Source organism: Calypte anna, chromosome 2 (assembly GCF_003957555.1).
Source record: "Calypte anna isolate BGI_N300 chromosome 2, bCalAnn1_v1.p, whole genome shotgun sequence".
In the NCBI taxonomy this organism is placed as follows: Eukaryota; Metazoa; Chordata; class Aves; order Apodiformes; family Trochilidae; genus Calypte; species Calypte anna.
Window position 1 is genome coordinate 1,608,017 of NC_044245.1, and position 24,946 is coordinate 1,632,962.

Here is a 24,946-nt window from a genome sequence, read left to right on the forward strand (position 1 = left end):
AATTTGTAATAATTAAAAATAATGATTATATTTAATAATTATGTTCATTAAAAAGAATAAATATATTAAATATATATTTTATAATTATAAATGTGGATAAAAATCCAGAAGGATTTATCCTGCCTGTTATAAAGTTGGAAAAAGTCACTATCTGGGAGTGTTTCTTCTTTTTGACAAAGGAAAGGGACAGCTGATTGCTCAGCTAAAATCCAGACATGTCCCTGATGCTGAATGACACCCCTGCCCCTAATATTCCATCCCTGTCCCCTGTTCCTAATAGTATAAAATTCTAAAGAAAATAAAAGTCTGTATTAAAATGAAGTGGGCTCTCATAAATAGCAATAAATTAACATCTTTAATTACTACTGTTTAATCAAACACTCGTTTTCCTTCCGGGGAACCTCGGGATGATCCTGTTGATTTTTCTCAAGGACTTCCCTCACTTTGCAACTGGACTTCCAAAATTGTTTTACAGCTGTAACTCAGTAAGGATTTAATCCCTGTTCCTTATCCCCTGGTGTCTACATACTCTCAGGATCCATCACATCCTCATTTTCTACCTAATCCCACATGTCAGAGTGTATTTCCACTGAGTTTTGTCACAGCAGTTCTGCTTTGCTGCTTTATCTTTAGTGTTATATTTTGTATATTAAGGACACAGATTGGTTTTTCCCTTCTTTTTTTTTTTTTTTTTAATTTTTTCTATTTTTTTTTTTCTTCATATTTCCTCTCCACCACCCTGATGAAGAGCAAACATGTGTTTTCCTAAACCAAAGAGTCAGAAAGTAAATGATGGTTACTGCCAGCCAGTCTACTATTCTGGTCCATATCCACAGCTGGTACAAATCAGCAGAGTTCCCTTGAAGTTGGTGGAACTCACTGATTTATAGCAGCTGAAGAGTTAGGCTAAAGGCACAGAGCTTTTGGTCCTGATGTTCCTATAGGAAAGAGTTTTAATATGGGGCAGACAGTTTACCCTATGGAAATTAGGATCAGCAGCATTAATCTCTTTTTTACCTGTATTTTTCTCCTCCTTCCCATCAGGTAAGCATCTTCCCAGTTAGCCCACATTATCCCTCATTTCCCAGCCAGATTCAGCTCTTCCTATTCCTCCTTCCAGATCTTTTAGCTCCTCAGTCGTTTAGGATATGAATGGAAAAACTGATGAGCTCTCCAGCTGATGAAAAATAGGGAGAGAAATGGAGATTTATTGGAAATTCTTTGTCTAGCTCTCTCTTTTTTTTAATTTTAATTTTTTTTTTTAATTTTTTTTCATTAACTATCTTCAAAATGCCAGCTGAAAATATCTGCCTTTCTGTTTATAACATGGTTATATTAAAGTACAGAGGTTGAGCAGCATATGAGCAGCTGTGGTCTGGAAATTAGGATCAGCAGCATTAATCTCTTTTTTACCTGTATTTTTCTCCTCCTTCCCATCAGGTAAGCATCTTCCCATTTAGCCCACATTATCCCTCATTTCCCAGCCAGATTCAACTCTTCCTATTCCTCCTTCCAGATCTTTTAGCTCCTCAGTTGTTTAGGATATGAATGGAAAAACTGATGAGCTCTCCAGCTGATGAAAAATAGGGAGAGAAATGGAGATTTATTGGAAATTCTTTGTCTAGCTCTCTCTTTTTTTTAATTTTAATTTTTTTTTAATTTTTTTCATTAACTATCTTCAAAATGCCAGCTGAAAATATCTGCTTTTCTGTTTATAACATGGTTATATTAAAGTACAGAGGTTGAGCAGCATATGAGCAGCTGTGGTTTGGAAATTAGGATCAGCAGCATTAATCTCTTTTTACCTGTATTTTTCTCCTCCTTCCCATCAGGTAAGCATCTTCCCATTTAGCCCACATTATCCCTCATTTCCCAGCCAGATTCAGCTCTTCCTATTCCTCCTTCCAGATCTTTTAGCTCCTCAGTTGTTTAGGATATGAATGGAAAAACTGATGAGCTCTCCAGCTGATGAAAAAATAGGGAGAGAAATGAGATTTATTGGAAATTCTTTGTCTAGCTCTCTCTTTTTTTTTTAATTTTAATTTTTTTTTAATTTTTTTTCATTAACTATCTTCAAAATGCCAGCTGAAAATATCTGCTTTTCTGTTTATAACATGGTTATATTAAAGTACAGAGGTTGAGCAGCATATGAGCAGCTGTGGTTTGGAACTTGCTTTCTTCCTCCAACAGCTGACGAGACATCTGCTGTGCTTAGGGAGGAAAGGAGCAGAAAAATAAATCTTCTTCTCTTTGCAAATCTTCTCAAACCAGTTTTTTCTTGGTTCTCTGGTGAAGACACTCAAGCTGTGGCCATCCTACAACTCCAAGGACAGCATTCCTCATTGGGAAAGTTGCTCAACCACTTTTGGTTGGAGAGAGAACATCTTTGACGTGGTCTCAACCTTTTATTTTAAGATGTCTGGAGAGTTTCCACCATTGGTTCTTTTTTTGAAGAACGAGTGGAAGTTTGAACTCAAAGATCAATTTTATTTTTAACAGGAAAAAAAAGAAAAAAAAAATCCAACCTACTTGGGGAGGAAAGGATGTTATTCTGGTGAGAAGTCAAATAGCTGGAAACTGATATGTTCTGGCCTCAGATAATTCAGTTCAAATATCCCACATCAGTGTTTCATTAAAATTGTTCACTTTTTCAGGTCTTCATTTGGTTTAGAAGGAGGGGATTCACATTCTCTCTGCAATCTCCTCCACTCATGTAGGATCCTCTCATGTAGGATCCCATTTCTAGGACAGGTTGGACCAGATCATCTTCTGAGGTCTCTTCCAACCTGGGCTGTTCTATGATTCCTTTAAAACTAGACAGACTTATTGAGGACCAGTGAATCCTAAAGCCCTGTGGCAGTATTCCCAAATTTAAAGGAGTCAGATTTGGGCCAGAATATTTTTTGTTTTGATTTATATTCTCTTTTCCTGGTTCTTCCATCTCATTTTTCCTGTGGGAAATATCTTGATGAACTCTCTTCTCTTTGAGGATGATCCCGCTTCATCTCTCAGGAGGAACTTCTCAACTGGTGCTTTATTATTTGTGATTTATTAACTAATGACCAAGAAAATGTTAGAAAATTCACAGCTAACCCAAACCTCTCCTGTGGGACATTAGAGTGACTCTGGAACTGCTTTTTGGCACTGAGAGCTGCTGCTTAGCATCAGTTGTGAGCATGACTGAGAAACTGAAGAGCACTCCCCTCTTTTTATCCCCTGCCCTTCAAAACCTATTAATAGGAAGAGGGATTTTTGGCCAGGTTTTTTGTTTTTTTTTTTTTTTTTTTTCTTGCAGCTGCTGAGAATCCAGGGATCCTGATGGAAGAGATGAATGGAGGATTTAGGGCAAGATTTGCTGCACTGATTTGGCTGTTTGCAGAAGGATTTACAGGGCATTGGAGTTCCTTTAATCCATGGAATTGATCCAAGAAATCCACCCAGCAGTGGTTAGCCAGCCTTGCAGGTACTTCAAACTCATAACATACCTCCCTGCTTTGCCTTCAGATGGTATATTTGAATAAAGATAAACCTTTTATCACCTTGGGATAAAAAAAAAAACAGAACAACCACCTTGAGCTGTGAGAAAGGGCTGATGTGTTGGGGTGTTTTGGCCACCAATAGGTCTATAGAAAGAAAAGAAACAGAAGAAAATATGCCACGAGTCTAGAAAAGGAGATAGGAGGCTGAATAAAATCCCAAAGGATTTAATTGGGATTTTTTTTCTATTCTTTTTTTTTTTTTTGGTGTTGCCAGAAGCCTCCTCACCAAGCTGAGCTGACAGCTTATAAGAAGTGCCAGGGTACTGCAACCATTTGGACTTTAACAAATGTGCAAGGGATGTTTTCTGTCAGGCCAGCTGCACCATTAAGAAACTTCATCCTGAATGTTTTTAAAAAAAGAAATGTGTTGAGATAATTATTTTTGTAGGACATTGTGAATTGCAGGAGAGAACCAGGCTGTGAGCTTTCAGCCACTTTTCTGAGTCAGTTTTGCTGTTATTTCTTTAATGTCTTTTTAGTAGACAATGGCTGAGGGGGAAAAAAAAAACAAACCAACCCATTTCCAAACCCCACAACCTTTGCTGATTTGTGGAATTCAGAAATATGACTCCCCTGGTTATTATGGGCTTTTCTTATCTCACAGAGGTGAAGGTGACAAGATCCCAAGCTGCTGTTGAGCTGCTGCTGGCATCTTAATTGCTTGATATTTTCCAGGGCTCTTTCAGTTTAGGAAGGAGACCTGAGAGGTTTTTTTTTCAAATATTCTGTAAAACACCCTGATGTGTTTAGGTTGGTGCCTGCTCAGCTCCTGTCCTTGTGGTTGAGGCTGCTCTCAGAGCACATTCTGATTTGCATTGGTTGCAGTTCTGCTGCTTTGAATTAGCAGAACCCAGAATTTCCTGGGTCTGTGCTGGCTCCTTCGGTGTCAACCAAGAAATCTGGAGTGGGGGAATGATGTGAAATTAATCCCTGGGATTTTCTGGGGGGTCTGTAATAAACTTTTAACAATTCTCCAGCCATGCCTCAGTTCAGTGCAGAAATCAATGCAGCAAAACCTTCTCCAGGGCATGAAAGCAATGTGTGATTTCATTTATTTCTTTGAAGAAATGGCTGCAGCTTGCAAAGTTTGCAGAGATTTCTTGTTTTGAGCAGTGGGGTACATCAGGCACTTTCCATGCTTTATCCTTTTTTACTCTGGACAGAAAAGAGGTGTGTGAGAATTAGAAACCTGCAGAAAAAAACCTCTACCAGGCCTTTTTTTCCCCAAAATTGTTGTCAGGCTCTGACCCAGGCTGCCCAGGGTAAGGATGGAGTCCCCTTCCCTGGAGGGATTCCAAAGCTGGGAGATGTGGTGCTGAGGGACATGGTTAGGATTGACCTTGGTAGTGCTGGCTTAACAGTTGGACTTGCTGATCTTTTCCACCCAAAATAGTTCTATCATTCCCAACCATGTTTTGCTTGCTGACGTGAAATGGAGGTGGCCAGTTTTCTGCACAGTGGTCACGTTGCATCTCGAAGGTGCTCGTGTAGTGCCAGCAAGGGATGTGCCAGGATTTGGCAGCATCTGGACAGGATAAAACATGAACTGGTGAGGCCACAGCTTGAGTCCTGTGTCCAGTTGTGGGCCCCTCAGCTCAGGAAGGAGATTGAGGTGCTGGAGCAGGTCCAGAGAAGAGCAAGGAGGCTGTGAAGGGATCCAGCAGAATTGCTGTGAGGAAGGGCTGAGGGAGCTGGGGGTGTTGAGGCTGGAGAAGAGGAGGCTCAGGGGAGACCTCATCACTCTCTGCAACTCCCTGAAAGGAGGTTGGAGCCAGGGGGGGGGTTGGGCTCTTTTCCCAGGCAACTCTCAGCAAGACAAGAGGGCAGGGTCTCAAGTTGTGCCAGGGGAGGTTTAGGTTGGAGATGAGAAAGAATTTCTTTCTGGAGAGGGTGATCAGGCATTGGAATGGGCTGCCCAGGGAAGTAGTGGATTCTCCGTGTCTGGAGATCTTTCCAAAGAGCCTGGATGTGGCACTCAGTGCCATGGGCTGGGAACCACGGGGGGAGTGGATCAAGGGTTGGACTTGATGATCTCTGAGGTCCCTTCCAACCCAGCCCATTCTATGATTCTATGACTCTATGAGTGGTATTTCAAATAAAGCCACCCAGGGAACAAAAGAGTGCAGAGAAGGCACCAGTGGATCAGACTCATGGTGCTGGGAAAATCAGGACTCAGATTGTTTGTGGGGTCGATTATTACCATGATATAGTAAGTAAAAATAACAGGGATTTATGGTTCAAGTGATATTTATTTGAAATGCCAGCATAGGTCTCTGTTTCAAATAGGTTGTGATTTAGGGGGTGGTTGGCTTGTTACAGGGGATGATGGGTTTTTTTTGGGGAGAACAAAATTAATTTAGCCAACAGGGAAGCGACAGCATCACAGAGACTGAGCTCGTGATGTAGAAAAATTACAAAAGCCAATACAGATCTGAAAATGGTTAAACCCCTTTTGCTTTGAAGGGGGGAGAGTGGAGTTATTTACATCGAAGTAAAGCTGGGATTAGAAAAGCTTCAAATGGATACCCTTATCTGAGTTATTTTAAAAGGAATTTGGCATTCCAAGTCCCTAAAATGGTCTGGAAAATCTCAGCCATGAGGATGTCCCCAGAGCCAGCCAGGGCTATCACAGCTGGAGATTTGGGTTTGTTTCCCTGCTTGTGAGATGTTTTCTGCTCTAGGAAATATTGGTCCTTTGCACCTTCCCAGGAGAAGACCAGAACATGAGCCAGAGCCTGGGGTGAACCTCCCATAGGGAGAGTTCCAACCTCAAGTCTACATCTAAACCTGTGCTTGAATTTTAATGAAATGACAAAACAACAGCCAGGGCTTGAAAGAGAGAGCAAGTGAGCTGGGAAAACGTGTCAGGGTGGACAAAACCCCTGGATGGGGCTTGGATTGTAACCCAACCTTGGACACGTAGAGGCACTGACACTCACACCAAAAATGTTTGAGCCAGTGCCAGCCTCAGCCCTAAAATCCCCAAAGTCTCTTTCCATTGAAGTGCTAATTCGTGACAATGCCACAGCCCCTGGCTCTAAAATAGCCCGGTAAATGTCTTCTCCTTTTTTAGCTGTGGCCCTATTGTGAGCTCTGGCATGTGACAGGTCTGAGGGTGACACAATGTGTGACTTGAAGGGACTGGACAGGGATAAAGACCTCCGGGAGCTGGGGATTTCTCCTGCAGCAGCCACCTCTTCCCTGGCTCTCTCCTTCTCTCTTTTCCTAAAGCAGCTCCCCAGAAACCCAAGATGGCACCAAAGAAGCCCGAACCTAAAAAGGCAGAACCTAAGAAGGAAGAAGCCAAACCAGCTCCTAAACCAGCAGAAGCAGAGCCCCCAAAAGAAGCTGAATTTAACCCAGCTTCTGTCAAAGTAGGTACCTTTGGAGTTGGCATGGATGGGAGCAGGGTGATGGGGCTTGGGGTGGTGGTGGCTTTGGTGGGGAGGCATCCAGATGATGTTCTCTGAAAGTGATTCTTAATTTTTGACAGAAAGTGAGTAGCAAAGGCAATTGTCACAGGCAGGATGAAAAGGGGAGCAAATCCCTGGGGGATCTGCTGAGCAGAGAAGTTAAAGGTGGAGTCACCCTACCAGGAGGTATTAAAAACCATGTAGATGAGGCACTTTAGGACATTCTCTAGTGGGATGGTGATATATCATCTCTTTTAAAATTTTTTTGTTGAGGGTTGATGGTTGGACTTGGTGATCCTAAAGGTCTTTTCCAACCATGCCCATTCTGTGATTCCATAAAAACTGATTTTTTTTTTTATCCGAGGATGCTCAGATATTTTTTTTGCCTTAGGTCCAAAGTAGTAAATTCTATTGCATGCAAATTTCACTGATTTAAGTGGGAAACTTTCTGCAGGCAACGTTGCAGATAGATGCCAGGAAGGTTTGACTGTACCCAGGGCTGAGCAGTATCTAACTTTTTTCTGTAGGATTGGAGTGGGCTGGATGGGTTGATGTCATTTCTCTTTACCTGCAACGCATTGCTTTGCTAGACACCTCCTGTGGTTTCCCTGAAAAGCCCAACAAAGGAATTATGGGGTTTTGTGAGTGTATTGGAAGGCAAAGAGGAACTTGGGCTAAAATCCAGATTTCCTGAAGGACCTGCTGCTTTCCCAAGGATTCCTCCAAAGGACATAAGCCTCACCTCCCCCTTCACCTTCAGAGCAGTTTCTGCTTGAAAGGGTCCCTGCTGATCCCAGGAGGGTTTGCTGAACCTTTCTCAAGTGCCTAAGGACAAGATCAGGTTTCCAAAGCCATTTCAGGAACAGGTTTTTGAGAGAATTTGGGGTTGCCACTCTTATTCTGAGCTGCCTGACTGTCTTCTGGTCGCTCTTGCTGTGAACAACCCCATTGATGGGATATAAAAAAAGTTTAGAAAACACTCAAGATATGAAAGCTCTGAAGTAGGTAATTCCAATGAAATGCCACTAAAGATCTGTTTCCCCTTTGAAACTTTTTTTTTTTTTTTCCAGGGGAACTGACCCTTCAGCAGATATCTGAGAGTGATGCTTTTAGTGCAAACAAATTTCTCTCAGAAAATGATAAGGAAATTTTATATTCTTATGAAAATGACTGTAAAAAGGATTATCAAAGAGTGACCACTTGACTCCAAAAAATGCAAGAAGCAAATAAAGTTCTAAAAATGACCCATGTCAGGCACCACTCCAGGCATCTTTAGGAAGAGCTTTGCATGTTGTTTGCTCAGTAAATACCACATGGCAGAGAGAGGTTGTGAGACACCCCAGGACTTCTGTGCAAGGCATTGTCCTTAAGAACTTTTCTTTTGGGGGTGAAAAAGAGAAGTTTTGCTATCTCACAGGTTCCTTTTTCAGAGGGCTGTGGGCCAGGCAATGACTGGGTGTGACTCAGTGTTATTTTGCTGCTCAGTTGAAAGCATCCAGTCTCTTTCCTGGTTTTTCTAGGAAAGTGGGCAAAGGGGAGAGTCCTGGTCATTACTTGTCCTTGTGGTGAGGCAGAGGAATCATAGAATCATAGAATCATAGAATGGGCTAGGTTGGAAGGGACCTCAGAGATCATCAAGTCCAACCCTTGATCTACTACTGCTGCAGTTCCCAGCCCATGGCACTCAGTGCCACATCCAGGCTCTTTTGAAAGATCTCCAGACTCAGAGAATCCACTACTTCCCTGGGCAGCCCATTCCAATGCCTGATCACCCTCTCCAGAAAGAAATTCTTTCTCATCTCCAACCTAAACCTCCCCTGGCACAACTTGAGACCCTGCCCTCTTGTCTTGCTGAGAGTTGCCTGGGAAAAGAGCCCAACCCCCCCCTGGCTCCAACCTCCTTTCAGGGAGTTGGAGAGAGTGATGAGGTCTCCCCTGAGCCTCCTCTTCTCCAGCCTCAACACCCCCAGCTCCCTCAGCCTCTCTTCATAGGATATGTGCTTAAGTCCCTTCACCAGCTTAGTTGCCCTCCTTTGGACCTGCTCCAGGACCTCGATATCCTTCCTAAACTGAGGGGCCCAGAACTGGACACAGGATGTAAGAAAAGGCCAGAGAATTCCAAAGAAATAAACAGACAGAGCTCCACTGTCAACCATAGCACCAGCCCCTCCGAGCTGTGACAAGGGATGAGCATCCCTGAGACCTTCCCCTTAGCTAAAAAAGTCAAATTTCCCCCCTGAGCAGGAGACAGAAACGATGGGAGAAGGGGAATAAGTTCCCTTGTGTCTTTTGGGTGATTCCTGAGCACTTCTCATGAGTGATCTGTAAATCCTGGGCTGCTGGAACCCTTGGCTTCTGAGCAAGGTTCCACCACGACCTTGGGCAAGTGGTAGAGGCTGGGATGGGATGGGATGAGATGGGATGGGGTGGGATGGGATGGGGCTCCCTGCCAACATCCCTGTACTGAACATTCCTGCCCTGTAAAAGGAGGAGGGGGTCACTGCAATAACTTCTCTTAGAGGTCACAGAGACCACAGCACTGTGGGATTACTCAGCTGGGATAGGATGACATTGTGGGATGAAGGGCAGCTGAATCCAGAGGAGCTGTAATGAATAAAAACCAAAACTATCCCAATAAACCCAAATCCCAAACTGATAGTACTCAAAAATAGATGTGCATCCTGGCACTCATCACGATTTTGAAATCATCAAGTATGTTTTCATCCCAAAAGGGTTAGAACCCAATCCATTTTTTATTATTTCTTTTTTTTTAACTTATTCACTCTGCAGACTTATCCATGCAGATTCTTATTTTTCCCTCCAGCACAATTTGCAATTATGGACTTTTGTTGTGTTTTTGGTTTGGTTTCTGTTCTGTTTTGGTTTTTTTTTTTCGGTTTTTAAGTGTTAAAAATTATGTATTGAGTTCCTAAAAAAATAGGTAAATCCAGTACTCCTGAGTTAACATCTCTTCATCTTTGCAAAGAATATTCCATTATCTACCAGGTACAAAACTGGACTGAGGGAAGCATTGGTAGGTGAATGGTTTGGTTCTGGGGTAAATTTTTTCTTTTTTTACCCCAAAACTCAGAGCAAAGGGAGATGTTATCTTCTAGAGAGGTTTTTCCTGGGGATTTTTCAATTAGGTTGTCATCAAAAATCCTTTTGTCATAAATTGAAGTTACAAGGGCCAGGTCTGGTATTTCTACTGCTTCCTGTTTTACAAACCTAACCCTGATGGAGCTCAGGCCATCTGGTATAGATCAGGACACCTCCTTAGATCATTGTACAACATGTGAAAAAAACACATTAATGACTTTTAAAATTCTCCAAGCATCTCATTTCTTCAGTCCAGGGTGAGACTCGTTCTTGTTTTCATTCAGAATATAATCTATGGTTAAAAAAAAAGTGAGGAAACCAGAATTGTGTCAAAACAAAATGTTAAAAATCATCAAAATGCATCTTGTGATGGGGATGTCTCAAATTCTCAGTATTTATTCTCAGACCTTGTTGCATAATTTTGTATTTGGAATTTTTTTGCCTTTTAGATTCTTTTTTTAGACACCAAGAAGTCTCAAAAATGGAATATTTCTGTGGTAGAAGAAAATGCTTCTTGTTTCAGTTTCCCTGACTGTTACAGCCTGCTGTCTGAGTAATGGTCAAAGAGCCTTATTTTGCACTCCAGAATCATATCAGATTTTCTCCTTGGTTTTCTCCTACATGTTCAAGGTCTTGGTGTGTATTGGGTCTCTGTTGGGATGTCAGGTACAGTGGCCTAAATGTGAGATACAGCCCCTTAAGTAAATGCAGTTATTATTCTCATAGGATTTGATTAAATACCTAAAAGATTTTAAAGTAGATTGAGTGCTATTGAATGTTGTTTGCAACTCAAAAAAAAAAAAAAAAAAAAAAAAAAAGAGCATTTGTTGGTGTTTTTTGGTTGGTTGGTTTTGGGTTTTTTGGGTTTTTGGGGTTTTTTCATTTGTTTGTTTCTTTGCTTTTCTGTAAGAGTCTGACTGAGTCCATGAGGAAATTATTTTTCTTTTTAAGAAAGAGTCTCTGTAGAATGGTCCCTGAGCCTCTTGGGGAAACGAATTGTCCTAAAGAGATTCTGTAGCAAGATAATTGTCTTTTCCATACAGCTCACCCAGTCTTCCAGAATCACAGAATTATTTGGGTTGGAAGGGACCTCAGAGATCATCAAGTCCAACCCTTGATCCACTCCCCCCATGGTTCCCAGCCCATGGCACTCAGTGCCACATCCAGGCTCTTTGGAAAGATCTCCAGACACAGAGAATCCACTACTTCCCTGGGCAGCCCATTCCAATGCCTGATCACCCTCTCAGTAAAGAAATTCTTTCTCATCTCCAACCTAAACCTCCCCTGGCACAACTTGAGACCCTGCCCTCTTGTCTTGCTGAGAGTTGCCTGGGAAAAGAGCCCAACCCCCCCCTGGCTCCAACCTCCTTTCAGGGAGTTGCAGAGAGTGATGAGGTCTCCCCTGAGCCTCCTCTTCTCCAGCCTCAACACCCCCAGCTCCCTCAGCCCTTCCTCACAGCAATTCTGCTGGATCCCTTCACAGCCTCCTTGCTCTTCTCTGGACCTGCTCCAGCACCTCAATCTTCTTCCTGAACTTCCTGAGGGGCCCAGAACTGGACACAGGACTCAAGCTGTGGCCTCACCAGGGCTGAGCACAGGGGCAGAATCCCTTCCCTGGACCTGCTGGCCACGCTGTTCCTGAGCCAGCCCAGGATGCCATTGGCCTTCTTGGCCACCTGGGCACACTGCTGGCTCCTCTTCAGCTTCCTGGCAATCCAGACTCCCAGGTCCCTTTCTGCCACTCTGTGCCCAGCCTGGAGCTCCCCATGGGGTTGTTGTGGCCAAAGTGCAGGACCCGGCACTTGGAATGTTGAACCTCATCCCCTTGGGATCATCCCAACTCTCCAGTCTGTCCAGGTCCCTCTGCAGAGCCCTCCTGCCCTCCAGCTCTGTGCTCCCCTGCTCCCCCCCCCCCAAAAAAAAAAAAAAATTTCTCTCAGCTCCTTCTCAGAGTCCTCCTGTCCCATGCCAGTTCAACGTAGAGTATAAACCAGATATTTAACAGGTACCACAGGCAGGGAGAGGTCCCCTTCCTTACCAACCTGTTTTGAATCTTCCATGTGGCATGGAGAAAGTGAGGCAGAAGGTAAGATGGAATCCCAGCAGGAGATTCCCAGAGCTCTTGCTGCATCCCAGTGGTTCCAGGCAGCAGCTGATGCCTTGCACTCAACCCAAGCATCCAGTTATCACCCCAGGGAACTGGTGGTGGATTTCAGACCACCTTCTGTCCACCTTTAATTCACTGATATCACTCAGTGCTGGTGTTTTAGTGACACCAGAGCAGCTCTTAGTCTTCTCTCCAGGCAATTCCTAACCCAGCACAGAGTGCTCATGTCTGAGCCATGGGCTGAGAGCTTTTCCAGGAGAATTAGATGGGAAATGGTCTGCAAGGCTTTGCTGAATTCATGGTAGACTCCATCCACAGCCTTCCCCTCATCCATTGGGTGGGTAATCCCATCCCTCTTTTCTGAAAAACTGTCTGGAAATGGAGTAAATGCAAAAGAAGATTCCTCTTCTTATTTTTAGGGACACAGAAAATGGGACTGGCTCATCAAGCTTTACCTTCTAGAAAGCTGATCTTAAATTATTTATAATCAGCAGAGGGAAACCCCCCAGGGTTTTGCAGTGTTAAACATTTTTACCAGGCTGGATTGAATCACCTTTGGCAGACAGGTCATTGGGTGCCAACATTTCAGCAGCTAAAATCAGCTGAGGTGATGGGTGCCCCAAGTCCAGCGGGTCCTGGGTAATAAAAAGGCCCCAGAGGAACAGCTGGCACATATGAGGAACCTAGAAAGGACACAAGTCACCATCTACTTATCCTTAATAAGCAGATTTTCCCCAGCCAACACTTGATATGCTTATTGTACCATCAATACTCCAGGTGGCTGGGGACAAAAAAACCCCACAAATTAGTCATGGTTTATTTTTATGGAGCACTGTGATCTTAAAGCCACACGAAACCTGAAAAGCCCTGCAGGCTTCTGAATATCCACAGTGAACAAAATAGAAATCAAATAATAAAAAATCAATAAATCAATAAAACTTCTTCACCTTTTTCTGTGAAAAAAATATTTAGGAGCATCCAAGGTGGGAGCAGCCATGAGGGAAACTCACAGGCACCATGCAACACCAGAAAGAGGAGATTTTGGAGGATTTCTCTACTCATCTCCAAAGCATGATGTGAGGACAGGGACACAGGCTTGGAGATGGGGAGGGGGGGGACCACATGAGCCTCAGATGCAGCAAGAAGTGGAGCTGAGCAGAGGTCAGGGCATCTTTTGGGGCAGATGGGTTGGTTTTCAAAGAGAGAAATTCAATTTCAACCACAAGTGCCTTGCCAGGTGGGATTATCAGAGCAGTTTTGGGTGCCTTGCTGAAGAATTTATACTGGGCTGAAGTGACTGAAATGGTTTTTTTCCCAGCAAGTTTGGACATGGGAGAAATATAGATAGGTTGAGAGTGGATGTACCAGTGAGAAGGGCTTAGGGCAATGGAAAAGGAGGAGTTGTTTTGTGGATAGAAATGAGTTTCTTGTTAGGGTGGATGTGTTTCATGATGTACATGCAAGAAATAAGTGGTCTTTTTAAATATATTAAAGGAAATCAGTTTCTGAGGGGGATGAATGTGTGAACAAGAGAGGGTGAAGCAGAAGGTGGCACCTTTGGGCCCTTGTGTGTGTGGCAGAAGTTTTGCAGTCGTGTTTTTGGGGAGTTTGCATGTGTAATCAGTCACCATGGGGGATGTGCTCTGCTTTTGGGGAGTTTTGTAGCTGTGTGAGAGGTTTGGAATGGGCCAAGGAGATGACTTGAGCTATGTAGAATCATTGAATCATCAAATCGTGGTGGTTGGAAAGGACCTTCAGGATCACAAAGTCCAACCATCAGTCCTACACCACCCTCACCACTAAACCATCTCCCAAAGAGCCACATCCACATCCCTGACTTCAGTGAGATGAGGGGAGGGAGTGTTTGTGTGGAGGGGTGGAAGGTTTTGTAGGCAAAAAGGCTTTTCTGTGGGTAAGAAAGGTGAGATTTGTCCCACCTGGGAGAGATTTTGAGTGTGTAAATGAAGTTCTTTTTTTTTTTTTTAATCTGGATGTGGAACGGAATCTTGTAGCTGGGTGGTTGTGGGAGTGTAAGGTCCCTTGCAAGGACCCTTCTAAGGCAGACCTGTGGAAAACCTGAGGGTTACATGGGCAAGAGGGGGACTTCTCTTGCCAGAAAAAGAGCCATTTTCTGGGCAAAGGTTGGGACATCCCAGCATGGGTCCGATTTGAAGCTCAGGATGTTGAACAACCCCTTCCCTCTGGTGCAGAGACAACAGAAGGAGGTGTCTTCAAAGTCTTTCATCAATGTCTTTCACCCCAGCCTTACACCAGAAAACCACAACCATGTGATAGATGGATGGTGGTACATCCATCCAGGACAAAGAAACATTCAGTGCAGGGACAATTTCTTTGAGTCTTTGAGTAGATGATGTCCTAGGGCCAAAGACATCCAACTAAGAGCTTGTCTGATGCCAAGAAAGCCTTTCTGGGTATCCCATGCAGAGTCCACATCTCATATCCAGCTTGCAAGAAGAAATTATATTTCAGGAAGATGGGAGAGAAAGGGGGAGGCCTTTGCCTAGTTTGAAACCTGTTGGGATGTTAAATCAGATTGAAAGGTTGGCCAGGACTTCCTTAAGAGTGCCATGAGATGCCTCTTTACATAGATATGTCTGAGCTTCCCAAATCAGGCATCTAACCAGCTGAGCATGGCCACCAGAACATGTTCAGCTTCCCAACACCCTCTCCTCTTCCTGTCTCCCATCTTTTTTTTTCCCTGGGTTTCCTTTCTTCCAGGTGCTACACGTTTCCATTGTCATCCCCATTATTATTCTTGGCTTCGGATGCACCTCAGTAGAAATATTTTTAGAGAGCAATTTCCCTTCTGTGTTCACATAGTTGAAAGCTTCTGAAGTGGGCAGACACCTGCCAGGCTAAACCAAGCCCATGCTGGGCCTCTTGCTCTCTTCCTGAGCCTTTCAAGCAGGGAAGAAATTTGAGTCATGGAGTTTTGAAGAGGCCCCAGGCAAAAATGAGGGAAAGTTTAGGAAAGGCAAGAGACACACTGCTGCAAGTCAGCAGGAAATGTTTCCTTCTGAGTTTTATAGGATTTGTTTCTGACTCACACTTCTTGCCATGGACCAGTGCTCTGGCAAGGGGTGAGAAATTCTCTAAGTTTATGGTGATTTATGTTGAGTTGAAGCTGCTGTGGATGCCTCTTAGCCACGAGCTCAAAATCTGATAGGTCTGGGAGGAAATCTTCAGGTGCATTTGATGGGGGGAATGGTTTGAAATTAGAGAAGAGCAGATTTAGGTTGGATGTTAGGAAAAAGTTCTTTATCATGAGGTCAGTGGGAAAATGACTCAGATTGCCCAGGGATTGGTTGAGGCCTCATCCCAAGAGATGCTCAAGGTGAGGCTTGAGATGCTCTGAGCACCTTGATCTGGGTGAGGGTGTCCCTGAGACTGCAGGGCTTGGACTGGGTGACCTTGGGAGGTTCCTTCCAACCCAAATAATTTCTTGATTCTGTGATAGAGACAACTCCCTTTCCAGCATAGTAATGGTACAAACCCAGAGGAAGATTTCAGATGTCACCCATATTAAATACCAGATATTTTCCTTAGATTGGGATGAATAAATCCGAAAATGGGAAAAAGTCCTTCTAGGGAAGGAACCTAGACATCTGTCTTAGAGGAGATGTCTATTTTATCCAGTTGGAGTGGAGAAAAAGGAGCTCCATCCTGAAACCTTTGGCTGCACAAGTCCAAGTTGCTATCTCAAGCATGGGGAATCAAGCAAAGAGTGAGTGGAGGTTTAGATCACATTATTAAAAAGATTCCACAAGTTATTAAGAGGTGACCCCCTTCCCTCTTGCACTAGAAAGATACTGAACCAAATTGCCTTCAGATCCTTGGGATGGGAGTAGGAGAAGAAGCAGGAAAGAATAAGAGATATTTTATTCAAACCACAGATAACCAGAGTCCTCTGTCCTGGTCATCTGACCTAAAATGAAAATATGAGGATGAGTGAAGAAGGTCAAAGGCTTCTGTTGGATTTGCAGGTCACTAAGTGTGGCAAGCACAGGTTTTACAGAGCTTCAGGCTGTTCAATCATCTAATCTGGCATCCTACCTGTGGATTTTGACTCTCATGAGCTCTGCTGAGCCTCAAGACTTTGGCTAGGGAAATGCATTTTGGGCCCAATGAGAAAGAAAAGATAAGCAAAGAAAAAAGTGGGGTTCCCATCCTGGATTTCAGGCATCTACAAGTTGGATGTTCAAGGCCAAGCTTGTCACTTCAGGCTCCCATTAGAGCTGCTAAAGAGAAACAGGCACGTTCAGAAATTCATTTATTTTTACCCAAAGATCAGCATCTAAAGTAGACTGAATAAAGCAGTGGTAGAGAAGAGGGTCCCTGAAGCACAGTCACACTCAAGCCATGACCTAAGTTCAGTAGAGAGACCTGGCAGCTCATTTTTTTGCCCCACTTTATGAGAACTGAAAATATTTGGTGTTCACTGCCAGAACTGGACTGTGCCTGGGTGCAAACCAGTAAAATGATTTGGGTTTTTTGGTGCTGTGTAACTTCACTGGTTCAGGTTTCCACCAGTCTGGTGACTTCTTCACATTATAGACATTGGCTGCTGAATGTTAGGAGTTCTTCCTGAGGTTCTGTGATGCTCCAAAATCCTGGCTCTGAGCTGACCACGGAGGTGACCAAAATTCCAAGATAACAAACCTGTGAAATAGCCAACACATCTGAAAGAAAATCCTCCTTATCTAGCATCCACAAGAAGCTGGAAGGAATCCAAATTCAGTAGCCTGAGGTCCTTTTCCTTAGGAAAAACCTAATTTCAGGTCATGGTGGGCAGCAACTGGTTTGAGTGGGAGCTGGAATAGGATCATCTTCATCAGGACAGCTGGAAGATGCTGCCAGGGCTGCATCCCTGTTCCCTCTCCAAAGCCTCCTTGCCTGTCAGGGGCTGTTGTGTGCAGCTCCTAAAGGTATTTTTGGAGGAGTTTGTGGCTGAGACTTTTCACCTCACACATAAAATTCAGGTGATGGGCAAGCTCACAACATCCCATTACCAATTCTTTTCAGTACTTCTGGATGGACCCCAGAGCTAAGGACAGGTCAAATTCCATTCTGGCTTCTAAAGGCAGCTCTGCTCTTTTTCTCTTTTATTTATCCCACTCTCTATCAGTCTGGAAGCTGAGGATTTTCCCAGCCAGGCTGGACTTTCTGGAATAGCTTTTCATAGTGGAGAGAGCACCTTTTTCCCTCCTGTTTTTCCCTTTGGAGCAGCTGGCCCTGGGATGACAGGAGTTTGGCAGAAAGGAATCAGTGCCTGAAAGTGTAAAGGATATTTTGGTGTTAGGAAACAAATGTAGCCTTGACCCAGTGAGAGAATAGAATCATTTTAGGGGAAAAAGACCTTTTGGGATCATCAAATCCAACAGCATTGTCAAGGCCACCACTAAATGATGTCACTCAGCAGTATGGATTTGAAACCCCTCCAGAGATGATGGAGACTCCAGCCCTGCCCTGGGCAGCCTGGGCCAGGCCCTGACAACCCTTTCCAGGCAGAAATCCTTCCCCAGCTCCAACCTAAACCTCCCCTGGCACAACTTGAGTTGTGCCCAAAGTTCCTCTTGTCCCATCCCTTGTTCCTTGGGAGCAGAGCCTGACCCCCCCTGGCTCCAACCTCCTCTCAGGGGGTTGCAGAGAGCCAGAAGGTCTCCCCTCAGCCTCCTCTGCTCCAGGATCAGCACCCCCAGGGCCCTCAGCTGCTCCTCACAACTTCTCCAGACCCTTCTCCATCTTCTCCAGCCCCTCCTCCATGCTCTCCAGACCTTCTCCTTGTGCTCCAGACCCTTCCCCACCTCCATTCCCTTCTCTGTACACTCTCCATCCCCTCAATCTCCTTCTGCTCCTGAGGGGCCCAGACCTGACCCCAGGATTTGAGGAGCACCTCACCAGCACCCAGCACAAGGTTGTTGGGGTTGATCCTTTGCCATCTTCCTCACTGCATCCCAAAACCAAGAGCTCAGCCTGGATTCCATCCCCCATCTCCTTCTTGCTCTCCAGACCCTTCTCCATCTTCTCCAGCCCCTCCTCCATGCTCTCCAGACCTTCTCCTTGTGCTCCAGACCCTTCCCCACCTCCATTTCCTTCTCTGCACACTCTCCAGAATGGTTTCATCAGGAGAGGGGATGGGGGATGACTCCAGTCCCTGTGGCTGTAGCATCCCCCAGATGATGATGATGATGCCCCAGGGAGATGCAGGCTGGGATGCAGAATGACAAAGAAAGAGGAAGATGTGGAGCAAGCACATAATAATACACAGCAGAAAGGTTTCTCTGTGCTATATTCCACTCTTTCTTAGGCCCAAAACAAAATAAGTCAGGAAATGGAGCTTTCCAGATGAGTTTTCTGGGCCAGTGAAATTCTGGCCATCTTTGTGAATCTCTCTTGTTCGTGGACTTGAGTGACATTTCTCATAAAAATACTTTCTGGGGAGACCTGAAAAGTTTAATTTGGTTTTACCAAAGGTTTTTTATCAAATACAGAGAGATTTTGTAGAGGACTTTCCAAAAGAAAAACCTGAAAAGGATAAAGAGAATTACCAGTTTCAGCTTTTCTAATTAACTCCCTATTTAGATTTTTTTTTTAATTGAAAGCAGCTATTAATTTTGGAGGGTTCTTCATATAAAAAAGATACCCAGAAATATTTAATGATTAAAATTACTCCAATTTGGGCAAAAGAGGACATTTTGGCCTATATGGAACAAATTTTCTCCCTCATTTCCAATTAAAACTGTCATAGAATCATAGAATCCTTGGGGTTAGAAGGGACCTCGAAAGATCATCTAGTCCAACCCCCCCTGCCAGAGCAGGGCCACCTAGAGTACATCACATAGGAACGTGTCCAGGCGGGTTTTGAATGTCTCCAGTGAAGGAGACTCCACGACCCCCCTGGGCAGCCTGTTCCAGGGCTCTGTCACCCTTACAGGAAAAACATTTTTCCGGATATTCAACTTGAACCTCCTGTGCTCCAATTTACACCCATTACCCCTTGTCCTATCACTGGTCACCACTGAGAAAAGCCTAACTCCATCTCCCTGACACTCACCCCTTACATATTTGAAAACATTGATGAGGTCACCCCTCAGTCTCCTTTTCTCCAAACTAAAGAGACCCAGCTCCCTCAGCCTTTCCTCATAAGGGAGATGTTCCACTCCCTTAATCATCTTAGTAGCTCTGCGCTGGACTCTTTCAAGCACTTCCCTGTCCTTCTTGAACTGAGGGGCCCAGAACTGGACACAATACTCCAGGTGCGGCCTCACCAATGCAGAATAGAGGGGGAGGAGAACCTCTCTTGACCTACTAACCACCCCCTTTCTAATGCACCCCAGGATGCCATTGGCCTTCTTGGCCACAAGGGCACATTGCTGGCTCATGGTCATCCTCTTGTCTACCAGGACCCCCAGGTCTCTTTCACCTCCACTGCTTTCCAGCAGGTCAGCCCCCAACCTATACTGGGCCATTGTGTTGTTCTTCCCCAAATGCAAAACTCTACACTTCCCCTTGTTGAATTTCATCATGTTTCTCCCTGCCCAACTCTCCAGCCTGTCTAAGTCTCTCTGAATGGCAGCACAGCCTTCTGGTGTGTCAGCCACTCCTCCCAGCTTAGTGTCATCAGCAAACTTGCTGAGGGTACATTCTATACCCTCATCCAAGTCGTTGATGAAGATATTGAACAACACCGGTCCCAGTACCGACCCCTGAGGGACTCCACTGGTCACACACCTCCAACCAGATTCTGCCCCATTGACTACAACTCTCTGACTCCTTCCTTTCAACCAGTTCCTGATCCACCTCACTACCTGATCACCAAACCCATACTTGGTCAACTTATCTACAAAAACTGTCATCGAGTAGGACACAAAACCCAAATCTATTTTCATTCTAAATCAAAATTACTTTTTTTTTTTTTTCCCCCTGAAAGTTTGGATATTGCTCAGTAATAAATAGCAGTAAGATTTTTTTTATATATATGAATTTTCTGGGCAGTTTCCTCTTCCTTATCTTTGTTGTGCAGCTGCCAAAAAATCATTTTTCTCCAAGGTCTGTGTCACATGGACATAAAAAATCAAATCAGCTTGGTCTGAGGGATGTAGAGATGCAAATCTGTCCAGCCCATATGGTCTTTTTTGATGATTATTATTTTTTATTTTTAATTTTAAATGGTTCAGAGTTGCAGCATTATTGAACCCTCAGATCTTGGGACATTTAAAGCAAAACTTGATGCAGTTTTTTAAGTTTCTATCTGGATCACTGCAAGCCAGGAGTGCAGTGGGGGTTTCTGAACGTGACTTTCCTCAGTCTCTCATGGAAGGAAGATGATTTCTTTAGAGAAACACCATCAATTTTGTTTCCCTGATGGAAAAAAAAAGGCTGTGGCAGTGGGTAAACCCCACCCAAGGGGAGCTCAGCTTATCTGACTCATCTGAAAAACACCAAAATAAGATTTTTTGTTGGTTTTTTTTTAACTCCTTCTACATTTCCCCTTCTCCCCCTGCATTTTTCACACCTTTATCTGTCCTCCCTGATATTTACACACCCCTCATCTCTCTGCAGCACTACCCAGCCTTCTTTTCACTTCTTCTGGAAGGCTGGAAATTGTGCCCGTTGTGCCAAGACTTGTGCAAAAGCAAAGAGTTGGTTCAAAAGGGTTTGCACAGCTCCCAGCAGGGTGATTTCAATGCAATCATTACTTCCCCAGCTCTTTTTCCCCTTTCACTCATCACCTCTGACAAACCAGGGCACAAGAAATTGTCCATTTCTCCTTTGCCCCCCAGTGAACTTTGCAGCTTTTGGGGGGGGGGAAGAAAAGGAGGGGATGAGAGAATAACAAATAAGCCCTGAGTTGACACTTTCTGGGGTTTTCTAGTGGTTCCCTAGCAGGTCCTGACCTAGCAAGTCCTTCCAGCAATCCATTCAACCCCAGAAATTTATCTGCTGTCATCTCAGCCCACGTCTTTGTCTGCTTCTCCAGCACGTGGCATGGATGTAGCCCCTGTAGGTTTATTGGGATGTCTGTAGCTGAGTGCAGGGGAGGTGTTCTTTGATTTATAAGAGGGGGAATCAGCAAATAATCAGCGTGGAGATCTCCTGCTATGAGGTTGTGTGAGCTGGAGGTGGAAAGCAAGTGAGAGCTGCTCAGCCCCAGCCTTCACCATCGGTGCTGCAGCCGGTGCCTCCCAGCTTTGCTTTTTCCTTTTCCTCTCTTCAATCTGCCCCTTGATGAGCTGGGAGTTATTAAAAGCACACTTTGGATATGGAGCAGAGCTGTAATAAGATCTGCATTGCTCACATAGCTGCTAAACCTCAGTCAATATGGTTTTAATTGCCATTTGTGTAACGTGCAATAACTATTTAAATTTAAATTAAATGCACAGCCTGCAGAAGGCCCTGGCCAAAGTGCTAACTTCTCCTGGCTTGCTGGAAAGCTGGACTGCAGAGACAGGGTATTTATTCCTCTTATAGACCTGTGAAATGTTCATTTGGAGAAGGGGAAAAAAATGTTGAAAGCAGCCATAGGAGGGTTGGGGGTGGAGAGGAAGAGTGGCTTTTAATAGAAACAGAAGGGTTGGGTTTCCCCTGACTTTGGTAAAGATGTTGATGTTCAAGCAGAGGTGTCTGGGTGCACTTTTCCCTGAGCTGACAGGATGGGAAAAGATGTTTGTGGGACACCCCCCTGGGGGACAGAGCCACACAAGGTCTTGAGTGGGATGGGGATGTGACTACGAGCCAGGTGATGCTGTGCTGCTTTCCCTTCTTGTCCTCCACCCCATCCCTTCCCAGGGGCAAGCTGGCTACCAGAAATCCTTGCCATGCTGGCCCAGGACAATGAAACTCCACATGAAATGCATTTCCAAGTGAAAGATCTCTTCAGCTTGGCTCTGACCCCAGGAGCAGTCACCTTGAGTGAAGGTTTCTCCCTGCATGTTCATACTCCAGCAGCAAAAGGGGGATGGTGATAATTATAGCTCTGAGATAGGCTTGCACAAAGGGTTTGGATGTGTTAGAGAAGTGGAGCTGACATAAATACCTCAAGCCAGTTCCTCTTGGAAAAGGCAGAGTGTATCCACAACTGATTTTCAGGCAGAGACTTGTGGTGGGTACCTGCCCTGGAGTGGCTAAAAGTGGGGTAAAAAGTTAGTTCTACACCAAGACCAGAGAATGGGAAGAGCTCCTGCTGCCTCTCCATGGGCACAGGATCTTGGACTTTGGGTCTGAAACCATCCCAGACTTTCCTAAAGCTGTGCTGGCCCTGAGTAGTCTCAAACTAGAAAAGTTTCTGATGTCAAACTAGTAGTGAGCTCCTCCACCTTCTTTCCTCCCCCTGCCCAAGGACTGATCTCTTTGTTTAGACTTTCCTGTAAGGTTTCCAAGTGGCAAAAGGGTTGGTTAAACCCCAAATATTATTAAAACCAGCAGCACCAAAGCATATTTCCTAACATTATATCATATATATATATAAGGATAAAATTATTATGTGCTGGCCAGCGTCAAGATGTCGAAAGAAATATGGGGAAGAAAATGGATTTAATAGTATCAGAGGGGCAATGCCAATGTAATCTCCAGAATTTTTGGTTTTTTTTCCTTCCTAAGCAGATTTCCTTCCGGAATTTAATCTGGTGTCTCACTGTACACGTGCCTCTTCCATGGCATCATTCCCTCCCTTGTCCTGTCTGCCCTTTGAATCCCCAGGAGAGCAAAGAGGCAAAGAGAGACTCACCTAAATTTAACCTGAGACCATCGAGCTATACTCAGGGTATGCAGTCAGCTTGCAGCCCAGCTCTTTGATGGGAGAGCTGCTTCCCAGAATTCCAGCCCCAGCCAGGGAGCTGCCACCAGTAACAGGGATTAGAAGAGCTTTAGAAGATTTTGCTCGTGAATCCTGTCCATGTCATGGGTGGATTCCCAGCAGGAGGACCAGCAAAGCCCCCTCCAGTCACACATACACCCCCTGATCTATCCCAGCTGAATATTTCCATCTTGTTTTTCCAAAGCCCTGTGCTCTAGATCCAAAAGATTGATCCTGGCTTCTAGGTTTAAAAGGATCAGTGCAGATTTCTACTTGTCCTTCACAAACCATCATCTCTCACTTCTGGTTTCTCTGGCTGCCTTGGGGATGAATGTGTGTGTGGATGGCTATCAACGTGAGTTGTTTAAATATATTAAGAAGAAATTCTTTGCTCTGAGGCTTGTGAGATTTTGGTCCAGGTTGCCCAGAGAAGCTGTGGCTGCCCCATCCCTGGAATCGTCCAACCCCAGGTTGGATGAGGCTTGGAGCAACCTGGGCTGTGGGAGGTTGGAACTGGATGAGCTTTAAGGTCCCTTCCAGCACAACTCATTCCATAATTTTATGGTATAAATAAGTGGTAAATATCCATATGGATATAGGAAAATACCTTCTGTGTGGAAAGGAATGTGAGTGTGCATTTTATGTCTATTCATAGATACTCATGAATCAATGCACACCTCTAGACAGAGATTCACATATTTGCATATTTACACCCATGGTAACTCCTAAAAATTTCTTCTTTGTGGCTTTCTATTCATTTTTTCAAACACCTCATGCATATTTAACCTCACTCTGTACCCATCCAAGTTGCCTGGAAGGGCAACTTGGAAACCAGTGCCCCTTCCTCCATCCCTCCAACACAATCAGGGCTGAATCTCAGAACCCATCCTGCTGGGATCACCCTGGGGAAAGAAGGTGTCCAGAGTCCTCCCAGCCTCCAGCCTGCAAAAACTGCTCTGCTCCAGCAAACTTACTCATCTAAAACCCAGAATAGAAATGGTGACAATCCATGGACTGGGGTTTCTGGGAAGCAGAGGAACATCCCAGCCAACGGGCAGAGGCGGCTGAAAAATCTCCTGCGAGGAGACTGCTCCTGTGAATGATTTTAGAAAAACAAAACAAAGTGGTTTGTAACCCACCCAGCCCTATAAAAAAAAAAAAATAAAACAAAGACCAACCAAACAAAAAAGAACAATCAGAGAAACCCAACAGACTCCCCCCAAAAATTAAACAACCCCCTGAAAAGACCCCCCAAGAAAATAAGAACAAAAAGCCCCAAACCAACCAAACAAAAAAACCCAAAACAATAAAAACCCAAAAGCAATTCCCCCTGAAAAAAAAAACAAAACAACCCCCCAGACAAACAAAAAACAAAGCACAAACCAAAAAAGCAAAAGGGAGAAAGAAAATAAGGAAAGGTGTTGTTGAGAACCCAGTTATGGTTCAGAGCAGCCTGATGAGAACTCTTCAGTGCTTGAAGGGGAAAAAAAAAAAAAAAAAGGAAGAAGAAGAAGAAAAAAAAAAGAAAAAATGTTGCTAAGGAAAAGAGCTCAAACTTTTCAGTGCTTGTGGTTAGTGCTGACTAGTAGGTAACACAGCCTGGCAGGGTGTAAAAATGTTCTTTCTCTTTGATTCAATGGTTGCAAGAATGCCACAACCCCCCCAAAATGCACTTCCCTCTGTCCAGAAATTAAATGTCAGTAAATATCCTGCTGTTTGGTGACAGCACTTTATAAACAGTGATTGAAGTTGCCTCCAACACCCTCTCCTATGAGGGAAGGAGGTGGATGGAGTGCTTGGAAAGGGGAAGGGGGGACCGAGGCTGCAGGATGTGCACAGACCTCGTGGGGCTTGGAGGAAAGATGTTTTTCAGTGTCACCTTGCAGACACTGAGACAAAACCACCACGGGTCAGAGCATTTGTTAACGTGATCAGGGTTTGGACATTGACACCCTTGTAAGCAGAGAGAAAA

At 44.4% G+C, this 24,946-nt stretch overlaps 1 protein-coding gene across 1 annotated transcript in view; it reads left to right on the top strand.

The window, feature by feature from the left end:
- Positions 1 to 6,686: 6,686 nt before the first annotated feature.
- The window catches only part of MYL3 (myosin light chain 3), a 49,346-nt gene continuing 31,086 nt past the window's right edge, over positions 6,687 to 24,946 (top strand). Inside the window, exon 1 of the mRNA XM_030445085.1 lies at positions 6,687 to 6,913. Coding sequence (XP_030300945.1) covers positions 6,791 to 6,913 — 123 coding nt within the window. The 5' untranslated portion in view covers positions 6,687 to 6,790. The remainder of the gene's footprint in view (positions 6,914 to 24,946) is intronic.